Here is a 19,330-nt window from a genome sequence, read left to right on the forward strand (position 1 = left end):
GAATAACTTTAACTTCAGCACATCACACCATAAAAGTAAAATTTCACAAAAACGATCAACACTGCTTAAGCTGATTTTAATTCAATTAGATGTTGATCCTATTATTTCATAAGCCTCAATTTTGTTAATCAATCTAATATGTAATGCCTTTATCAAATGTTTTCTTATAATCTGTACGTTCATGGGGCCCCCTTGTGGTGCAGTGGTGTGCCTACTCTGGACCAGGAGGCCTGGGTTCCCACCTGCTCCAGTGATCTAATAATATCTCACAAAAATTGGTTCAATAATTTTTAAAAACCACATTCACTGCATTCCCTTTGTTTATCTTCTGTGTTGCTACTTCAAAGAATTGAGTTAAATAAGACACATTTTCTTTTACCAAACTGCCTTCTGTCTTTAATGAGGCTAAAATCTCTCCAAATATCTGTTAACCACCCCTGCTCTCCCCAACTGAGGTTGAATTGGATTGCTGAAAGATATGTAGGTGAAAACAAGTGTCCCCGAATAAGCAGGTTGGTTAAATGGAATTATGAATAGCTCGTTCAGAGACAACATGTGTGAGGAATCAGAAATTCCTTGGTGTAATTGTTTTTTAAATGCCATGTAAAAATCCTATATCTGTATGAGGAAAAGAGTTCTTTGTCTTTTGTTTTACTGCCACATCTGAAGCATACGTTTACTTCAATTTATCGATACTTTTAGAAGAGTTGTTGTTCTTGGACAATTATTTCCTCAGATTTGATGAAGTGGAGCAGAAGACGACAGAATCTAAAAGAAAAATAACAAACAAGTTACAGTTGTGCTTGGACACAATGACCCAGCATGTCACCAGCCTAGAGGTAGGGATCTTTAACCTTCAGTTTTATATGATAAGGAAGGATGTATATATTGAGGAATTGTTCATTTGAACCTTTCAGGAATGTATGTTTAGATCATAGGTTACAGAATCAGAATTAGGCCATTCAGTCTATCGAGTCTGCTGCGCCATCTGATAATGGCTGATGTGTTTCTCAACCCCAGCCTCCTGCCTTCTCCCTGTAACCACTTGACATAAACCTGATTCCTTTTTAAAAAAGAATACACATTTTACTTTCAATTTAGTATAGTCAAAAGAAACATGTAGCCAATATTAATCAAAATTCAACAATACTGTGAATAATACCCGGCTGCAGTTCATGGAAGATAAATGCCATGCTCAAGGCACTCCAGAAACCGGATTTGTGAGACTTGTTCATTGATGAGCTTTCTGGGACCTGCACTACAGTGTGTTCAGCAAATCTTTTTTTAAAACCAAGTATTCACAGGCCAAAAAATTTATGTGTTCTATCAACCCCTGTACAGCTTCTTTAACTGGTCCTGCACTAAGCTTCAACTTTGGGCCCATTTTCCCCTTAATGCTTATAATTTCCCTTACTGCATACAAATTGTTTTGGGGTCTCATGGCAAGGCATAGGTGGGCTGTGGTTAATACCACCCTGTTAGAAATTGAAGAGGAGAGTAAACTTGATTCATTTTATTTGGTTCCTGCATATCCCCTCTCTGTTGCAGAGATATTAAGATTTTCATTATTATATTCCACACATTATTCACCTGTGATAAGATACTGAATTACATTTGATTTCTCTTGGTGATGAGTTTGGACTGGACTGAAGTGATTTTCTTTCTTTGTTAGAACTACCTTGTGGATTATCAAAAAGGTGCTACGAGAGACTGTGAGGAATCCTTGAAGGACGACTTCTTAAAAGATCTGAAGTCTATAACCGAATCATGCAAAGAGATGGCCAGCTCTCTCTGAGCTGTAGGCAACAGGATGCATGATATGTCTTGTTTCTATATGTACAGTTTGTATTAAGGAAAGGACACCAATGCAGGAATATATTGTCTTCCAACTGATATTTTTTTGAGACTGTGAGATGCTTGGCCTTAACAAAACCTCTTGCAGGCAGAATGTCCATTCTGGATTTGTAATACTGTCAGAGCAAAAGTATTTTCAAATATAGTGTCCAATATATCCTCATGGAGGAATTTTAGAGCCTAGACTTGGTTTTTCGGAATTCCCTTCCAGCTAGCTTTGACCAATGAAGGTGATTGATCTAGAATAATAGATACTTCATGTAAATTGCATATTAATAAGTCTTCAGTCAATGTTCCAGTCTTGAGTATCAAGATATGATGTAATTCTTAAATTCTCTCTTAATTAAAACACTGCTTAAGTCATATGTTAACTAACAGCCTCCAATCCAGGATCTTTGGTTCAGGCTTTTTTTTTATATATAAAGTGAGACTGGGGTGGGGAGGTGTTGGGTATTTGTGCTGGCCCAAGTCTCTGGAGGGAACAAATTGACCTGATTGCTGTCTGTAATCTCCAAACTTCAATGAGGATAATATATGCTTAAATTAATTATAGGTCTATTGGCAGTTGCCATGCAGAATTAAAGTACAACCTCAGGGCGGGGGGAGAATGGTCACTAGCTACTTCATCAAAAGGAGAGGGCAGGTAATTTGCAGGAAAACAGAGGGAGGAATTGGTCTTTGGTTTGGTAGCAGCCTGCTCATATGGCCATTACATCTTCAGATTCTTTCAGTTTGCAGTTCACATCTCTAGAGAAGACCTGAATTCTCTGCAGCATTAAGTTTCTGGAGCATCATATTGTTCCCTAAATATATTCAAGGTTTTGTTTTACCAGCCTCGGGAGTCTATTCCATGAAATGCAGAAACTCTATACTTACCTTGTATTAAACAGAATCCCACTGCTAGTCTTCAGCTTAAAGTAATTTTTCAAGTGTAATCTGTTGAGCTTTAATATTCTTAGGTATTTTAGTAAAATGATTATCTCAATGTGTATGTTTTGATGATGTAAATTAGTTCTTAGGTTATCTAATAAATAGTGTAAACACCTGCAATGTTGCCTGAATAGAGGACTATCGTTGGTCAAACTGGCCACAATCAAAAGAATTCCTGATCAGTAGAAGAACGCAACCCATCCAGTAATCAGTTGTCAGGACGTTGCTGATATGATAACAACAAACAGCATGGAGATTGGCAGCAGTCTTGAAGAATGAGACTGCAAGAATGAGATCACTGAGAGGAATAGCAAAGGACTTGCAGGGTTACAGTGGAAAAAAAGGGAAATGGCATTGAGTGAATTGTTCAATCAGAGAGCTAGCACACAAACTCTTGTGTAATATACTGTATTTGGATTTTCAGAAGGTGTACAGTAAGGTACCACACCGTAGATTCTCCAACACCACGAGCATTTCAGCCTTTGTAGAGAGGACTGGCTAAAAATATAAGACAGAATTCCAAAAAGGAGGCATTTACAGGATGGGAATTCCACAAGTAGTGGAATGCCACAGAGAATTAGTACTGCGACTACCATTACTTATATGTAAATTGATTAGAAAAGTGAATATATTATAGCCAGGCTTGCTGGGAAAACAGAATTAGTTGAGAAGGCAAATGAGGATGACAAAAGAGGGCTACAGACAAATAAAGCAAGTGGGCAAAATTTCTGTTGATGGAATATAGTGTGGAAAATTGAGAGGTTGTGTACTTTGGCCGGAAGAACAGAGGAGCTAAATATTTTGTAAGTGGAGAGAAGTGACAGAAAGTTACAACACAGGAATTTGGAAGTCCTCATGCATAAATCACAATCATGTATCCAAATTCTGCAGTTAGCAGGAAAGACAAATGCAATGCCAGCCTTTACTTTGAAAAGAATGAGATAAAAGAAAAGGGAGGTTTTGCTAAAACTACAGAAGATATTAGTGAGACCATAGCTTGAATACTATTAAGTTTTGGGCCCATAATCTAAGGAGAGAAAATTCACAAGACATTAAAGGACTGTGTTATGGGGAGAAGTTGAGTAGGATTAGAATTTAGAAGAGTCAGGGGTGTTTCTATTGATAAAATTCAAATTCTTCAGGGCTTGACAGGGTACATGTATGAAAGTTGTTTCTCCTTGTGGGAGAGTCCAGGTGCAGAGGGCATTATCTCAGAATTAAAGGGTTGCCCATTTAAAACTGAGAAGAAATTCCTTCTTATTTGAGAATAGAGAATCTGAAATTCTTTACTGCAGAGGACAGTCTGCATCAAAGGTAGGTCTGAGTGGCATAAGGGTGTAGCATTGAATGAAGCCTTTGGGTAAAATTAACATTCCACCATAATATCCTAACTCCATTAGACTCTGATTTCACTGTTGCTTGAGCTGACACTTTAATAATGCACCAAGTGGATCAGGGAGCTATTGGACAGCAGGGCTCTGACATTTGTGAGGTGGGATACAGGGTTTCAGAAACTTAAATAAACAAACTTGATAGAATCTGATAAGTCACCAGCAGTGGCAGATCCTCCTTGCAGTTCAGCTCCTATACATTGAAGAGCTGGGACCTGGAAGATAGATAATCTTGATGTTAATGAGCCTATATTCACACCAGTCTATCGTTGATGATGAACGCTAGTAATTCCACAACTATTAGCAAAGGTGTTGTTTATCAACTGAATAAGAAGACACCTTGCCTGTCAATATTTTTATGTAGGTAGAGTTTCTGGTAGATAGGATAGTGAAGAAGGTGTTTGGTATTCTTTCCTTTATTGGTCAGAGTATTGCGTACAGGAGTTAGGAGGTCATTTTGTGGTTGTACAGGATGTTGGTTAGGCCACTTTTGGAATATTGCATACAATTCTGGTCTCCTTCCTATTGAAAAGAAGTTGTGAAACTTGAAAGACTTCAGAAAAGATGTACAAGGATATTGCCAGGGTTGGAGGATTTGAGCTACAGGAAAGGGTTGAATAGGCTGGGGCTGTTTTCTCTGGAGCGTCAGAGGTTGAGAGGTGACCTAATAGAGGTTTATAAAATCATGAAGAGCATGGATATGATAAATAGACAATGTTTTTCCCTGGAGAGGGGCAGTCCAGAACTAGAGAGCATAGATTTAGGGTGAGTGGGGAAAGATATGAGACCTAAGGGGCAACTTTTTCTCTCAGAGCGTGGTGCGTGTATGGAACGAGCTGTCAGAGAAAGTGGTGGAGGCTGGTACAATTGTAACATTTAAAAGGCATTGGATAGGAATAGGAAGGGTTGGAGGGATATCAGCTGGATGCTGGCAAATGGGACTGGATTGGATTGGGATATCTGGTCGAGTTGGACCAAAGGGTCCGTTTCCATGATGTACATCTCTATGACTCCAACCAATTTATTCAGATATATCATGAAACTTAAACCTGGGCCTCCTTGTATCACTGCACCTTACAAACTAACATTCTTTATATACAATAGAGTACCAGGATTTAGACAAACTTTGTGATATCCCCTTTCAATGTTTATTAACATTTTCTTCATTCCTACTTTCTAAGACAGAGCTTTAGACAATTTTTTGAACCCTCTTTGAAAATCCCTGTTAATACTGAATAAGCTAATAAAGGGACCATTTGCTGTCTACTTCTAATAGAATGGCTACAATTCAGGAGGAGGCATCCAACCCAGAATCTGTGCTGGCTCGCTCCAAGAGCAATTCAATTAATAGAGTGTGTGTTGCTAGAAAACCACAGTAGGTCAGGTAGCATCTGAGGAGCAGGAAAATTGACATTTTGAGCATAAGCCCTTCATCAGGAAACCTGTACACCTTTCAAGTGAGGAGACCAAATTGGTACACACTTCAGGTTGGTCTCACCAAAGCCCTAAATAGCTGCAGTTTTATATTCCAATTTCCTTGCAATAAATGACAATGTTCCTTTTGCCTCATTAATCACTTGCAATACCCGTACACCATGGTTTTGTGATTCATGTACCAAGACACCCACTTTCCCCTGTATATCAGAGCTCTGCAATCTGTCTTCATTTAAAAAGTATGCTGCTTTTCTATTCTTCCTGCCAAGGTGGACAAGTTCATATTTTTCAATATTGTAGTCCACCTGCTAAATTTTTGCCCACTAACTTAACCTAATTACTTTTGCATACTCTCTATTTCTTTTGTGAATTTGGTACAATTGAGTTTCACATTAAGAGTCCGATTGTGTGATAACATTATAATGATGTTATCGGCCATTTTGGACAGGACCTAGGTAACACCTCCTTAATAAAGCTCCTGCTGCTTAAAATTTTGGCCTCCTGATCCTTTTTTGAAATGTAAGAAAAAGAAAATTGGTGTTGAGGACATAAACTGCTTCTCGATGACTCCACTGACTCGATTTTAAAAAATGTGGCCTTCACTATAGATTTCCGAGGAATTTCGATAAAAAGCAACCAGAAGATATCAGTGGTGCATCAAGGTAAGTACAGTCAGCAAAGAAAAAACATCATCCCAGGGAAGAGCTGAATAGAGCAGAAGTTCACCACATATTCCACCCTGAAGGAACACTAAGGACTACCCTACATGGAGAGAAATATTTTGAGCTTGGGTTGTAGTCTCAAAAAAGAACAGGAAACCTCAGGAATACTTTGCTTCTCACAGATAATACCAAGAGTCTTGTGGTATATTGATACATGGGTCCTTCCCATTTACAAAAACAGGTGGTAAGTTTGGTGCCCTGAGACACAAAAATACCCATAACTGCAACAGTAGAGGTCTCACCTGATTTCCCAAAGCCTGTCCACTATCCACCAGCCTTTACAAAAAAAACTTCATTCATTCATTCACAGGAGTTTGGTGTTGCTGGCAAGGCCAGCATTCCATTGCCCCTCCCTAAATGCCTAGAGGACACATGTGTGAACCACATTAGAGATTTTGGAGTCACATGGAGGCCAGACCAGGTAAGGACAGCCAATTTTCTTCCTAAGAAGGCATTAGTGAACCAGATAAACTTTCTTCCCAGCAATGGATTCATGGTCATCATTAAACTCTTAATTCCAGATGCTCAGTGAATTCAAATTTCATCATCTTGTATCCTAGTAACACACAAACCCACCAACACTCTCAAACAAAAACTAACAAACTTTAAAGACCCAGTACAACCCATGGACAAAACCAACGTCATCTATAAAATTCCATGCAAGGACTGCCACAAACACTACGTAGGACAAACAGGAAGAAAGTTAGCCACCAGGATACATGAATACCAGCTAGCCACAAAAAGACACGGCCCTCTCTCCCTCGTAGCCCTACACATGGATGAAAAAAACACCATATTGACTGGGACAACACATCGATCCTGGGACAGGCTAAGCAAAGACATGCCAGAGAGTTCGTAGAGGCCTGGCACTCCAACCACAATGCTATAAACAAACACATAGATCTAGATGCCATCTATCAACCCCTCAGAAAACGAACAGGAAATGACATCACCACAAACCCCAGGAACCCCATCCAGGAGAAAGATATAAATAGAAAGCAGGAGGCAATAGCTTCGCTTCACTTGGAGGTCGCCACTGATGATGTTACCTAGCCAGGTAATGGAACGTCTGGATATCAAACCTACAACTCGGTGAGCAAAACTACACCCTAAACCTCAACCTGAGCTACAAACCTTGCGAAAACCCTAAAAACATTTAAGGAGTATTTCGATGTGCACTTTTGATTGCAAAGATGTGGGCCAAGTGCTAAAAAATGGGATTAAAAAAGTTAGTTAGTTTTGATTGGTCAGATGCAATGGGCCAAAGGACCTTTTTCTGTGCTGTAGATCTCTATGACTATAAGCTAACAAAATCATAGCAGATCTCGCCATCCCTGTGTTATTTATCCTCACAAGTATTGTGAGAGGAGAAACATGTAACCTTCGGAGGAATACAACAAAGAACTAGAGATAGAGTCACAGAATCATAGAGATGTACAGCACAGTAACGGACCTTTCAGTCCAACTTGTCCATGCCGACCAGGTATCCCAACCCAATCTAGTCCTACCTACCAGCACCCAGCCCATATCCCTCCAAACCCTTCCTATTCATATACCCATCCAGGTGCCTTTTAAATGTTGCAGTTGTACCAGTCTCCACCACTTGCTCTGACAACTCATTCCACATGCACACCACCCTCTGCATGAAAATGTTGCCCCATAGATCTCTGTTATATCCTCCCCCTCTCACCCAAAACCTGTACCCTCTAGTTCTGGACTCCCTCACCTCAAGGAAAAGACTTTGTCTATTTATCCTATCCATGTCCTCAAGATTTTATAAACCTCTATAAATGTCACCTCTCAGCCTCCAACACTCCAGGGAAAACAGGCCCAGCCTATTCAACCTCTCCCTATAGCTCAAACCCTCCAATGTTGGCAACATCCTTGTAAGTTTTTTCTGAACGCTTTCAAGTTTCACATCTTTCCGATAGGAGACCAGAATTACACACAATATTCCAACAGTGACCTAACCAATGTGCTGTACAGCCGCAACATGACCTCCCATCTCCTGTACTCAATACTCTGACCAATAAAGGAAAGTATACCAAACGCCTTCTTCACTATCCTATCTACTTGCAACTCCACTTTCAACGCGCTTTGAACCCGCACTCCAAGGTCTCTTTATTCAGCAACACTCCCTCAGACCTTACCATTAAGTGCATAAGTCCTGTTAAGATTTGCTTTCCCAAAATGCAGCACCTCGCATTTATCTGAATTAAACTCCATCTGCCACTTCTCAGCCCATTGGCCCATCTGATCAAGATCCCATTGTAATCTGAGGTAATGTTCTTCGCTGTCCACTACACCTCCAATTTTGGTGTCATCTGCAAACTTATTAACTATACCTCTTATGCTTACATCCAAATAATTTATATAAATGACAAAAAGTAGGTGTTGGAGATCTAAAACACATAAATGCATAAAGTGCTCAGAAATTCAGCAGATCTTACAGTATCAGTGAAGATAGAAACAGTTAATTATTTGAGTTGCTGCCAGACCTGCTCAGTCTCTCCAGCAATTTTTGTTTTTGCTACGAACCTCCTGAGGAGTTCTGCTATAGCCAGAGAAGCCAGGTTCCAAAATGTATGAAGAAACGGTAGGAGTTCAACAGAATCATTGATCAGCAGAATTAATCGGTGATTTCTGAAAGGTCCACAAACTTAAACAACGTAATGAAGACTCTAACTCCTAATTTATACCAATTTTAAAGAAATCAACAGATTTTGCAAATTCCAAGACAACTTAAATGTTGCTACCAGAAACAGACTGGTAAGTGTTTTAAGATGTGAAACAATCCAGAAGAGATTACTGACAGAAAGGCACCTAGACTTAAAAGCACTGGAACTAGCATCTCACTTGAGCTAGCATCTCACTTGAGCTAGCATCTCAATGGAACTAGGATCTCAATGGACCTAGCATCTCACTGGCACTTGGATCTCAATGGAACTAGCATCTCAATGGAACTAAGCCCCAGCATAGGGGTTCACAAAATGGTGGCTGAGATAAGTACCAATGCAGATTCAAATTGCCATCAGTGTGGGAAAAAAGCAGTTCATGCAGCAGTTATTTATCCTATCTATGTCCTCAAGATTTTATAAACCTCCATAAAGGTACTGGTATAAAGAATCACAGTGACAGGGACTCGGGTTTGATTCCAGCCTTGAGCTGTGTACAGTTTGCACATTCTCCCCCATGTCTGCATGGGTTTCCTCCGGGTGCTCTGGTTTTGTCCCACAGTCCAAAGATGTGCAGGTTAGGTGAATTGGCCATGCTAAACTGCCCATAGTGTCCAGGGATGTGTAGTTAGATGAATTAACCATGGAAAATACAGGGTTACAGGGATGGAATGAGTCTGGATGGGATACTCTACAGGGAGCCAGTGTGGACTTGTTGGGCCAAATGGCCTGTTTCCAACAAGAATTCACAACTCTTAGCATTGGTTTATTTGATTTATTTTGGTAAGCGTTCAGGGTCAGGAGCATGTGACTATGAGTGAGGCAGGTAAGGCTACCCAGAGGGGAACAGCATAAGACCCTCAGCCTTAGTATTTGTTCAACAGGTTTGAGGTTGTTTCAGCTTCTCTGGATGACAGTGAGGGTTCCAACAGCGATAGGTAACTGATGGTAGTAACATGGTACAGGATGCCACTCAGAAAAAGGGTAAGAAAAAATATAATAGTAGTAGGGACAGGTGGTATAATGTGGGGTGGAGAAGGGAAGGGGTGTGACTGACATGAGAGGGATGTTTTCCACAGCAAAAAAAAATCCATCCAGATGGCTGTGTTACTGCCCATTACCAGGGTTCAGGACATCAACTTAGACCAGACAGGAATTTGAAGTGGGAAGGGAAAAATCATGGTCCACTAGGTATCTTCAGCGGAAGCAGAACAAAAGCATAGTTAAGACATCGACATCAAGAAGTAGTACATAAATAATCTCCACATGATCACCGGAGCTACATGTAAATTGGTACACAGCATTAGAGAGACAAATACCCAGCTAAAAGATAGGTGTGGGAGACGTGAGGCGTGGGGCACTGGCACCTCTGTTGGGGAAAGTGCAATCTGCACTGATGACTTGGTCTCCAGTTGAATCATGCTGGGCCTGGTGTTCTTGCCAATTACATAACTGGGAAAGTAGAGAAGATTTTAACCTGAGTAGTGGGGCAAGGATTTAACTTTGGGGAAATGTGGTGAATCAAATACAGTCAAGGCCATAGAGAAAGGTATTAATATGAAAAATAATAAACAAACTATGAGAAGAAAGAATAGAGTATGAATTTTGACCAACAGATAAAATTAGAATTTACATAAACAGTACAAGGTCAAAACTAAAAGCCTTGTATCTGAATAAACATTGTATTTGAAACAAAATGGATGAATAGAGTAAAAATAACAATAAGTATGATCTGGCAGCCAAGATATAGACACTGCTGTGAGATGACATGAATTGGAACAAGAATCTTGACAATTAAGAATGACAGGTTGGGGGAAAAAAAATGGAGGGGCGAGTCTATGAGTTAATGATGGTTAGTACAATACAGAAGAAAAAGGTTTGGGGAGAAATGATAAAGGCAAGAAGTCACTTGTGAAATCAGCATACAGGACCCTAACAGTAACCATATGGTATGGTGGGGCATAAAGAAAGTAAAAGTGAGAATTTGTCAGAAAGGCATAGCAATAATTACAGGAGATTTTACTGTACATATCAACAAGAAAAGTCAGAAGAGCAAAGGTAGCATGGATAGGTTCACACAGTATTTGCAGATTGCTTCTTAGAACACTATGTTCTGGAGCCAGTACTGGACATGGCATTGTATGGCGAGATAGAATTAATTCACAATTTCATCATAAAGTTATCCCTCGGTAGCAGAGATCATAAAATGATTAAATTTTACATTGTTTGTGGGAGAGAAAAGTGGGTATGAGACTTTTTAGAAATTTAAATAAGAGAGGCACAGTGACTCAGTGGTTAGCACTGCTGCCTCATAGCGCCAGCCCTGGGTTCAATGTGGAGTTTGTACATTGTCCCCATGTCTGCACGGGTTTCCTCCGGCTGCTCCGGTTTCCTCCCACAGTCCAAAGATGTGCAGGTTAGGTGTATTGGCCATACTAAATTGCCCATTATGTCCAGAGATGTGTAGGCTAGATGGATTAGCCATACTATATATAGGGTTACAGAATTAAGGTAAGGGTAGGGTCTGGGTGGGATGCTCCTCAGAGGAGTTGGTGTGAACTTGATGGCCTATTTTTGCATTGCAGAGATTGTATGATTCTATGAAGGATAATCTTGAGCACATGAAAGCAGAGCTGGCTAAAGTAAATTAGGTTAAAAAGATACATCAGAAAAGATACAGTGGCAGACAATAAGGGGGAATTTCAAAAGATACAGAGTCAATACATTCTTACAAGTGAGAAAAATTCCAGGGACAGGCTTACCATCTAGACTAGAAATTAGCTAAAATGTTAAAGATAGTATCAAACTTTGCAGAAACAGATGTCAGAACATTGGACAGAGTTCAATAAAAGCAAGGAATGACCAAAACCTAAAGAGAAAGAAAAAGTTAAGATAGGAGAGAAAGCTGGTCAGAAACGTAACAAAAGAATTTCTATAATTACATAAAGAGTTAACAAAGTGAGGTTAATTCCCATAGAAAGTGAAACTGGATAATTAGTAATGGAAAATAAGGAAATGGCAGCTAAATTGAGCATGTAATTTGTTCTGTCTTCATTATAGGGCAAAGAACAGTAGTATGGCAAACACTTACACCCCTTATCTCCAATTACTGCAAAATGATTGCCCTCCATTTAATCAGACCAGGCACCCATTTATCTGACAGTTTGATTCTAGTACACAGACAAACTCATCCTGAAATAATCTGGAATAATCCAGAAATCTATCGATAACACTAAATGACAAAGACCCTGGTATCTTTTATATTATTACTAAATAACCAAAGTGTTCAAACTTTTTAAAAGCTCAACAGGTCACTTTAAGCAAATTTTTAAAAAATCATTAAACTCTGATCTAACCTCTAGGTAATAAAATTCAGAAAATAGCCATTGACAGCATCAGTTTGTGTGATAAAGGGGCCAAAAAGAAATAGACTCATGTTGGCTGAAGATTCAAGACAACTTGCCCAAGTACCTGTACCTAATTAACAAGGGCAGATACCAACTACAGCACCCAAATGAAAAGACCATTTCCTCCATTAAAACAAGACATCCGCTTAATGTGCTAACTGTCAAAATGTGTTTCCCTGTCAAGTTAATTATTTAAGTTCTTGGTCTCTTCACTGATAGTTTCTCCTTAGTGATGGAGTCAACAGCACATTCTCCCTTGCTCTTTCCAGTGTTATTACTATACTCTCTTAATCTCCAATTGCAGCATTTGCTACGAAGATGCCTTTTCTCCTGTATTAAGCAAACAGCCTACATCCCTATTTAAATCCGTCTCAGCTCTCAGCATTTCCGAAAAACACAAGAGTTTAAATTCTAAATCAGTCTGCAAGTGTGAAGCAAAATCTCACCAGTTGTAGATTAATGGGCAAGGCCTCTGATTGGATGGCACTAACTGTAATTGAAAGCTGGGAGGGAAAAGACAACATCTTGTAGAATGATAAAGGAACAGCAAGTAAATTTAAGTGACAACTGTCAGTGTCTGAATGTTCTTATGAAACATGTTGATTAAAATCTGATTTTGTGATTGAATAGTTGGTGATTCACTTGATTCACACATAGCCAGTCACTAAAGGTCCCTTTCAACATCTTGCATCTTGGAAAATCTTTTGTCTATGGAAATATGGGGCATGCTGTAGAGATACAACCCACTTCCAGCAGTGGTTGCTAAAGCTATATCCCAAAGAAAATCCAAATGCAATACATACACTCAGTGGTAAAATTTGTCCCAGTTCTAGGGTTATTCAAATCAACATAAACAACCCCAACTTCCAGATCCAACCTGGCTGAATCCTGGACATTATTAACAGCAGAATCCACTCACTTAAATGTGAACACGTTGGTGTGTCAGCAGGTTAGATGAACGAGTGAATCCTTTTCCACACACAGAACATGTAAATGGTCTCTCTCCAGTGTGAACACGTTGGTGTGTAACCAGGTTGGATGAGCGAGTGAATCTTTTCCCACATATAGTACAGATGAATGGTTTCTCCCCAGTGTGAACATGCTGGTGTGCCAACAGGCTGGAGGAACGAGTGAATCTATTTCCACATACAGAGCAGGTGAATGGTTTCTCTCCAGTATGAACACTCTGATGTGACAGCAGATTGGATGACCGAGTGAATCCCTTCCCACAGACACAACAAACAAATGGCCTCTCCCCAGAGTGGACTCGCTGGTGTGTCAGCAGACTGGAGGACTGGATAAATGCCTTCCCACACACAGAACAGGTAAATGGTCTTTCGCCTTCATGAATACGATGGTGCGTCAGTAGGTGAGACGACCGAGTGAATCCCTTCCCACACAGTGAGCATATGAATGGCCGTTCCCCAGAGTGAACAAGCTGGTGTGTCAACAAATTGGAAGATTGAGTGAATCCCTTCCCACACACAGAGCAGGTGAAAGGCATCTCCCCTGTGTGAATGCGCTGGTGTCTCAACAGATGGGATGAGCGTGTGAACTCCTTCCCACAAGTGGAGCAACTGAATGGCCTCTCCCCAGTGTGAACTCGCTGGTGTGTCTGCAAACTAGACGACCGAGTGAATTCTTCCCCACAGGTGGAGCAGCGGAAGGGTCTCTCCCCAGTGTGAACTCGCTGGTGTGCCAGCAGATTTGATGAACGAGAGAATCTCCTGCCACACGTGCAGCAGCAGAAGGGCCTCTCCCCACTGTGAACTCGCTGATGGGCCTGCAAATTTGATGAACGAGAGAAATTCTTCCCACACATGGAGCATATGAACAGTCTCTCCCCTGCATGCACACTCTGTTCTGCCAAGAGATCAGTCAGCTGACTAAACCTGTTCCCAACGCGAGTACACATAAATGTACGTTTCCTGTCTTCTGTAATAATGAGTTGATGAATCATCAATGATTTGTTTGTGAATTATTTAACAAACAAACACAGAACATGCATACAGTTTCTTCCCCACCATGAATGGTGTGATGCTCTTTCAGCTGTGTAATTGGGTAAACTTCTTTCAGCAGTGCACTGCAGCGCTCTCTCATTGACCTTTACAGGTCACACTGACTGTTTCCTTCTATATTCCAAGGTCAATTATATTAATGTCCTGATAAGTAAAATTACTGTCAGATCTTGACATGATGTTTGATTTGAGCATCTCATCCGTAATTCCTCCATTTGTAATATCCTGCGAAGAAAATGCACATTTTTTTTTACTGTATGTGCCAGATAAAATCTCACAACAGGCACCACAAGTATCCACTCCATTGGTAGCAGCAGTCTGTACTATCTACAAGATGCACTGCAGAAATTCACCAAAGCTTCTTTGGCAGCACCTTCTAAATCTACTAACACTTCCATCCAGAAGGACCAAGGCGGCAGATTAATGGGAACACCACCATCTTCCCAAGTTCCCCTTCCAGCCACTCACCATCCTAACTTGAAATATTTTGTCGTTCCTTCATTATAACTGGGTCAAAATCCTCTCTAATGGCATCGTGGGTCTACCTAGAGCAAATGAACTGCAGCAGTTCAAGAAGGCAGCCCATCACCACCTTCTCCAGGGCAATTAGGTCTGGGCAATACATTCTGACCACAAGTGAATAAAAATACTAGTTATTCCAGAACATTCTTGCCAATTCTATCTATTGAAGTTCAGTGCAGTCCTTACTAGCTTCCATAGCTCAATAAATCTGGTGGACTAGAACCTGGTGTTGTGTAATTTTATAACTAAACTTATGAAGACAGAATTGGAAGACAGAACTATACAACATAGTTTTGAAATGTCTCCCATTTAACATTGAAGTGAGGAAGAATTTCTTCTCTCAGAGGCTCTTCGGTGTTTGTAATTCTCTATCCCGAATAGCAATGGAGCTGGGCCATTGAATATTGTACACTCAAAGGGGAGTTAAGAGTTAGGTGGACGATCAGGAAATTAGAGTTAAGGCTACACTCAGATCAGTGACAATCTTATTAAATGACTCAGAAGACTCCAAGATACAAATGACTTACTTCTGTTCCTATTTCTTATATCTTTATTTTAAGGCTACTTAGATACTGCACATGAGTATGAGTACAAGTGTCACATAGAGGAAGAATGAGAATAAAAGCATCGAGTTCTGATAATAACAGCAGAAGGTAGGTTTGGAAAAGCAATAGTAGGTGAATGAACATCAAGAATCCCTGGGGAACAGTTATCAGATAAGATTCAAAATATCATTAAAGCAATGAACTGTCCAAACCTGAAAAGCAGGTTCTTCAAAATGATACATGACAGAATTCTGAGGCTGAATATGACAATCATGATCAATTAGGAGACACTGACTGGTCAGAAGGAGTTTTAGTCCAATGATGAGTGTGTTAGCCACTTTAACTATGCAGTGATTGTATCTTGACAGTATGTGGAGTAGGTAGGTTAAGTGTTCACTTTGTAATCAAGACTGTTCAACATATTGAGGTCACTAAGAAGTGGTAATATCATGCAAAATAGTTGAATTAATCAATTCTGATAATAGTACAGTACATACTCTGTCCCCATCATCCAGTTCTCAAATTTTCCTTGTTACTCCCTTCTCTCCATTAGAGTCCTCCTTGCCCCACTACTGTCTTCCTTTGTCCTGCTCGTACTCTCTCCCCATCTTCTCTCCAACACCATCAACCTTTCTCCCTACACTGCCCCCACCATTGTTCCTCATTCTCCTTCACCGTCCCCCACTCTCCTTTACCATCCCCCACTCCCCTTTACTGTCCCCACCTTTCACTATTATCCCCTCTCCTTCACTGATCCCCATTCCCATTATTGTTACCCACTACCCTTAACTCCCCATCATTGTCCCCCTTCCATGTCACTGCCCCTTCCCCCTTCTCCTTCACTGTCCCGCCTTCCCCTTCACTACCCCTTCTCTTCACTGCTCCCCTCCCCTTCACTACCCCTTCCCTATACTGCCCCCTCCCCTTCCCCTTGACCATCCCCCTTCCCTTCACTGACCTCCTTCCTCTTAGAGTGTGAGTAGCTGATAGAAAACAATCATATTCTCACAGTGCTAGTGAATACAATACAGTCGATACAGGTCCAGGTGGTAGATTGAGGATTTATGACACACAGGACAGAACTATCACATCCAAAGGCCAATTGGCTTGGGTAGTAACTGTAGACACACAATGATCCAATGAATGATAAGATGCAACAATCATGGCTCACACAGGAAAAGCTGCTGGTAGCTTAAATATTGATTGACTGTTCAGGATGATGTCATGATATGGTGTCCATAGTCTGGCTGAAAGAATGAAAATAACATGAAATGTGATCCTTGTTAGAAAATGATCACACGCCACAGTTTCTAACCTTGCAAGGGAGAGAATCTCTCAGTAGTTGTCTTGGAAGACATCAAATCATGAGCTGTAATAGACTACAAAATGAAAGATGAGCCAATTGTGACATAGATCTAGAAACAGCCATTATTGTAACAGTGATGTTTTGATGGCCATAACTAATATGATGCAAAATAAACATACTGGATAGTGCAGCAATTTGGAATTGCCTCTGTAGAACTAGAAGGAAATTAGGTTCAGGGGTTAATTCAAATTATCGCAGCCCTGTGATAGAGGTGGTTTTGTACAGGTAGGGTAGAATCTTTACAGCTAAAGGTGACACTCAGGGTTTTCAGCAGCTGGACCATCCAGACTTTTGAATTGTCTCTCAAAATTAGTAAGTATTCCTAAACATCTGTTTAGCTCTTTTCGTCTCTCATTCAGGATCAAATGAGATAAATGCCAGGTTTCCACAGAAAAAAAAAATCAATGTTGTTCCTCAAATTGTCTGAAGAGAAATCAGCTATGGCCTGAATGATGGTTTCTCTGAAAATAGGCTGTTTACAAATGACAGGAGATCCCGCACGGATTTATTGGTTAGATTAGATTCCCTACAGTGTGGAAACAGGCTCTTCAGCCCAACCAGTCCACACCGACCCTCTGAAAAGTACTTGCGGAACGTTTCAGAGAACACCTCTGGGACACCCGGACCAACCAACCCAACCACCCCGTGGCTCAACACTTCAAATCCCCCTCCCACTCCACCAAGGACATGCAGGTCCTTGGACTCCTCCATCGCCAGACCATAGCAACATGACAGTTGGAGGAAGAGCGCCTCATCTTCCACCTGGGAACCCTCCAACCACAAGGGACGAACTCAGATTTCTCCAGTTTCCTCATTTCCCCTCCCCCCATCTTGTCTCAGTGGAATCCCTCGAACTCAGCACCACCCTCCTAACCTGCAATCTTCTTCCTGACCTCTCCGCCCCCACCCCCTCTCCGGCCTATCACCCTCACCTTGACCTCTTCCACCTATTGCATCTCCAATGCCCCTCCCCCAAGTCCCTCCTCCCTACCTTTTATCTTAGCCTGCCTGGCACACTCTCCTCATTCCTGATGAAGGGCTTATGTCGATTCTCCTGTTCCTTGGATGCTGCCTGACCTGCTGCGCTTTTCCAGCAACGCATTTTCCGCTCTGATCTCCAGCATCTGCAGACCTCACTTTCTCCGAAAAGTAGCCCACCGAGACCCATTTCCCTCTGACTAATACACCTAATGATATGGGCAATTTAGCATGGCCAATGCACCTGACCTGCACATCTTTGGACTGGGTACTTGAGAGAATAAAAAATGAAGTCTGCAGATGCTGGAGATCACAGCTGAAAATATGTGTTGCACGCCCACTACCTCAGACTCCGTCCCCACGGGCAGGTACAGCACCCCATAGACCCCGCCCCAATCTCACATCCCTGAATAGAGAATTCGACGTTTCGAGCATAAGCCCTTCATCAGGAATGAGAGAGAGTAGCCAAGCAGGCTACTCTTGGCTTGGCTACTCTCTCTCATTCCTGATGAAGGGCTTATTCTCGAAACGTCGAATTCTCTATTCCTGAGATGCTGCCTGGCCTGCTGTGCTTTGACCAGCAACACATTTTCAGCTATTTTAGAGAATAGCCAAGGTCTCATGTTCAGCCGACACTGCCCCCTTTAACCAGAGACCGGCAGATCCGTGACCCTTTCAGAGGACGCCCATCCCCCACCAACAAAACACTCCACTCACAAAATTCAATGGGCTTCCTCCGAGTCGAACGAAATAATTATTAAACAAGAAGCTGATCGCTAACTGAAGCCTTTATAACGGCGCGAGTCGAAATCCGCTGCAGCAACAGCCAAACACCAACGGAAACGCTGCTCGCGCCCCCGCTCCCGCTCAAACAAAAGGGGCATTCTCCGCCCCCTCCCATAGACCCCGCCCCCTAAGACTCCACCCCCACAGGCACGCCCACCTCCCCTCATCCCCGCCACCTACAGACCCCGCCCCCTACAGACTCCACCCCCACAGGCACGCCCACCACCCCTCATTCCCGCCCCCTACAGACTCCACCCCCACAGGCACGCCCACTACCCCTCATCCCCGCCCCCTACAGACTCCACCCCCAAAGGCACGCCCACCACCCCTCATTCCCGCCCCCTACAGACTCCACCCCCAGAGGCACGCCCTCTACCCCTCATCCCCGCCCCCTACAGACTCCACCCCCAGAGGCACGCCCACCTCCCCTCATCCCCGCCCCCTACAGACTCCGACCCCACCGGCGAGCCCACCACCCCTCAGACCCCGCCCCCACAGGCACGCCCACTACCTCAGACTCCGTCCCCACGGGCAGTAACAGCACCCCATAGACCCCGCCCCAATCTCACATGAACACAGCATCCCTGCAACTGATCCCGCCCCCATTCCCCTTTGGAACTCTCACATATTCGCCACCCAAATGGGAGGGCAAGATGGGGGGGGGGGAGTGGAAGCGGGAGGGGAGGGGGGAGTGGAAGCGGG

At 42.1% G+C, this 19,330-nt stretch overlaps 2 protein-coding genes across 4 annotated transcripts in view; one reads left to right on the forward strand and one right to left on the reverse strand.

Annotated features, from left to right (window-relative positions):
- ndc80 (NDC80 kinetochore complex component) overlaps positions 1-6,100 on the forward strand; it is a 65,711-nt gene extending 59,611 nt beyond the window's left edge. For all 3 annotated transcript variants that reach the window (XM_060846305.1, XM_060846306.1, XM_060846304.1), the window contains exons 16-17: positions 737-839; positions 1,673-6,100. In XM_060846305.1, coding sequence (XP_060702288.1) covers positions 737-839; positions 1,673-1,795 — 226 coding nt within the window. In that variant the 3' untranslated portion in view covers positions 1,796-6,100. The remainder of the gene's footprint in view (positions 1-736; positions 840-1,672) is intronic.
- LOC132829034 (zinc finger and SCAN domain-containing protein 2-like) lies at positions 62-18,709 on the reverse strand. Its single transcript, XM_060846307.1, has 3 exons — positions 18,560-18,709; positions 13,333-14,656; positions 62-768 (listed from the first exon to the last, which is right to left on the reverse strand). The coding sequence occupies exon 2, from the start codon at positions 14,371-14,373 to the stop codon at positions 13,333-13,335; it is 1,041 nt and encodes a 346-aa protein (XP_060702290.1). The 5' UTR covers positions 14,374-14,656; positions 18,560-18,709; the 3' UTR covers positions 62-768.
- Positions 18,710-19,330: the final 621 nt, after the last annotated feature.

This window comes from Hemiscyllium ocellatum, chromosome 28 (genome assembly GCF_020745735.1).
Source record: "Hemiscyllium ocellatum isolate sHemOce1 chromosome 28, sHemOce1.pat.X.cur, whole genome shotgun sequence".
In the NCBI taxonomy this organism is placed as follows: Eukaryota; Metazoa; Chordata; class Chondrichthyes; order Orectolobiformes; family Hemiscylliidae; genus Hemiscyllium; species Hemiscyllium ocellatum.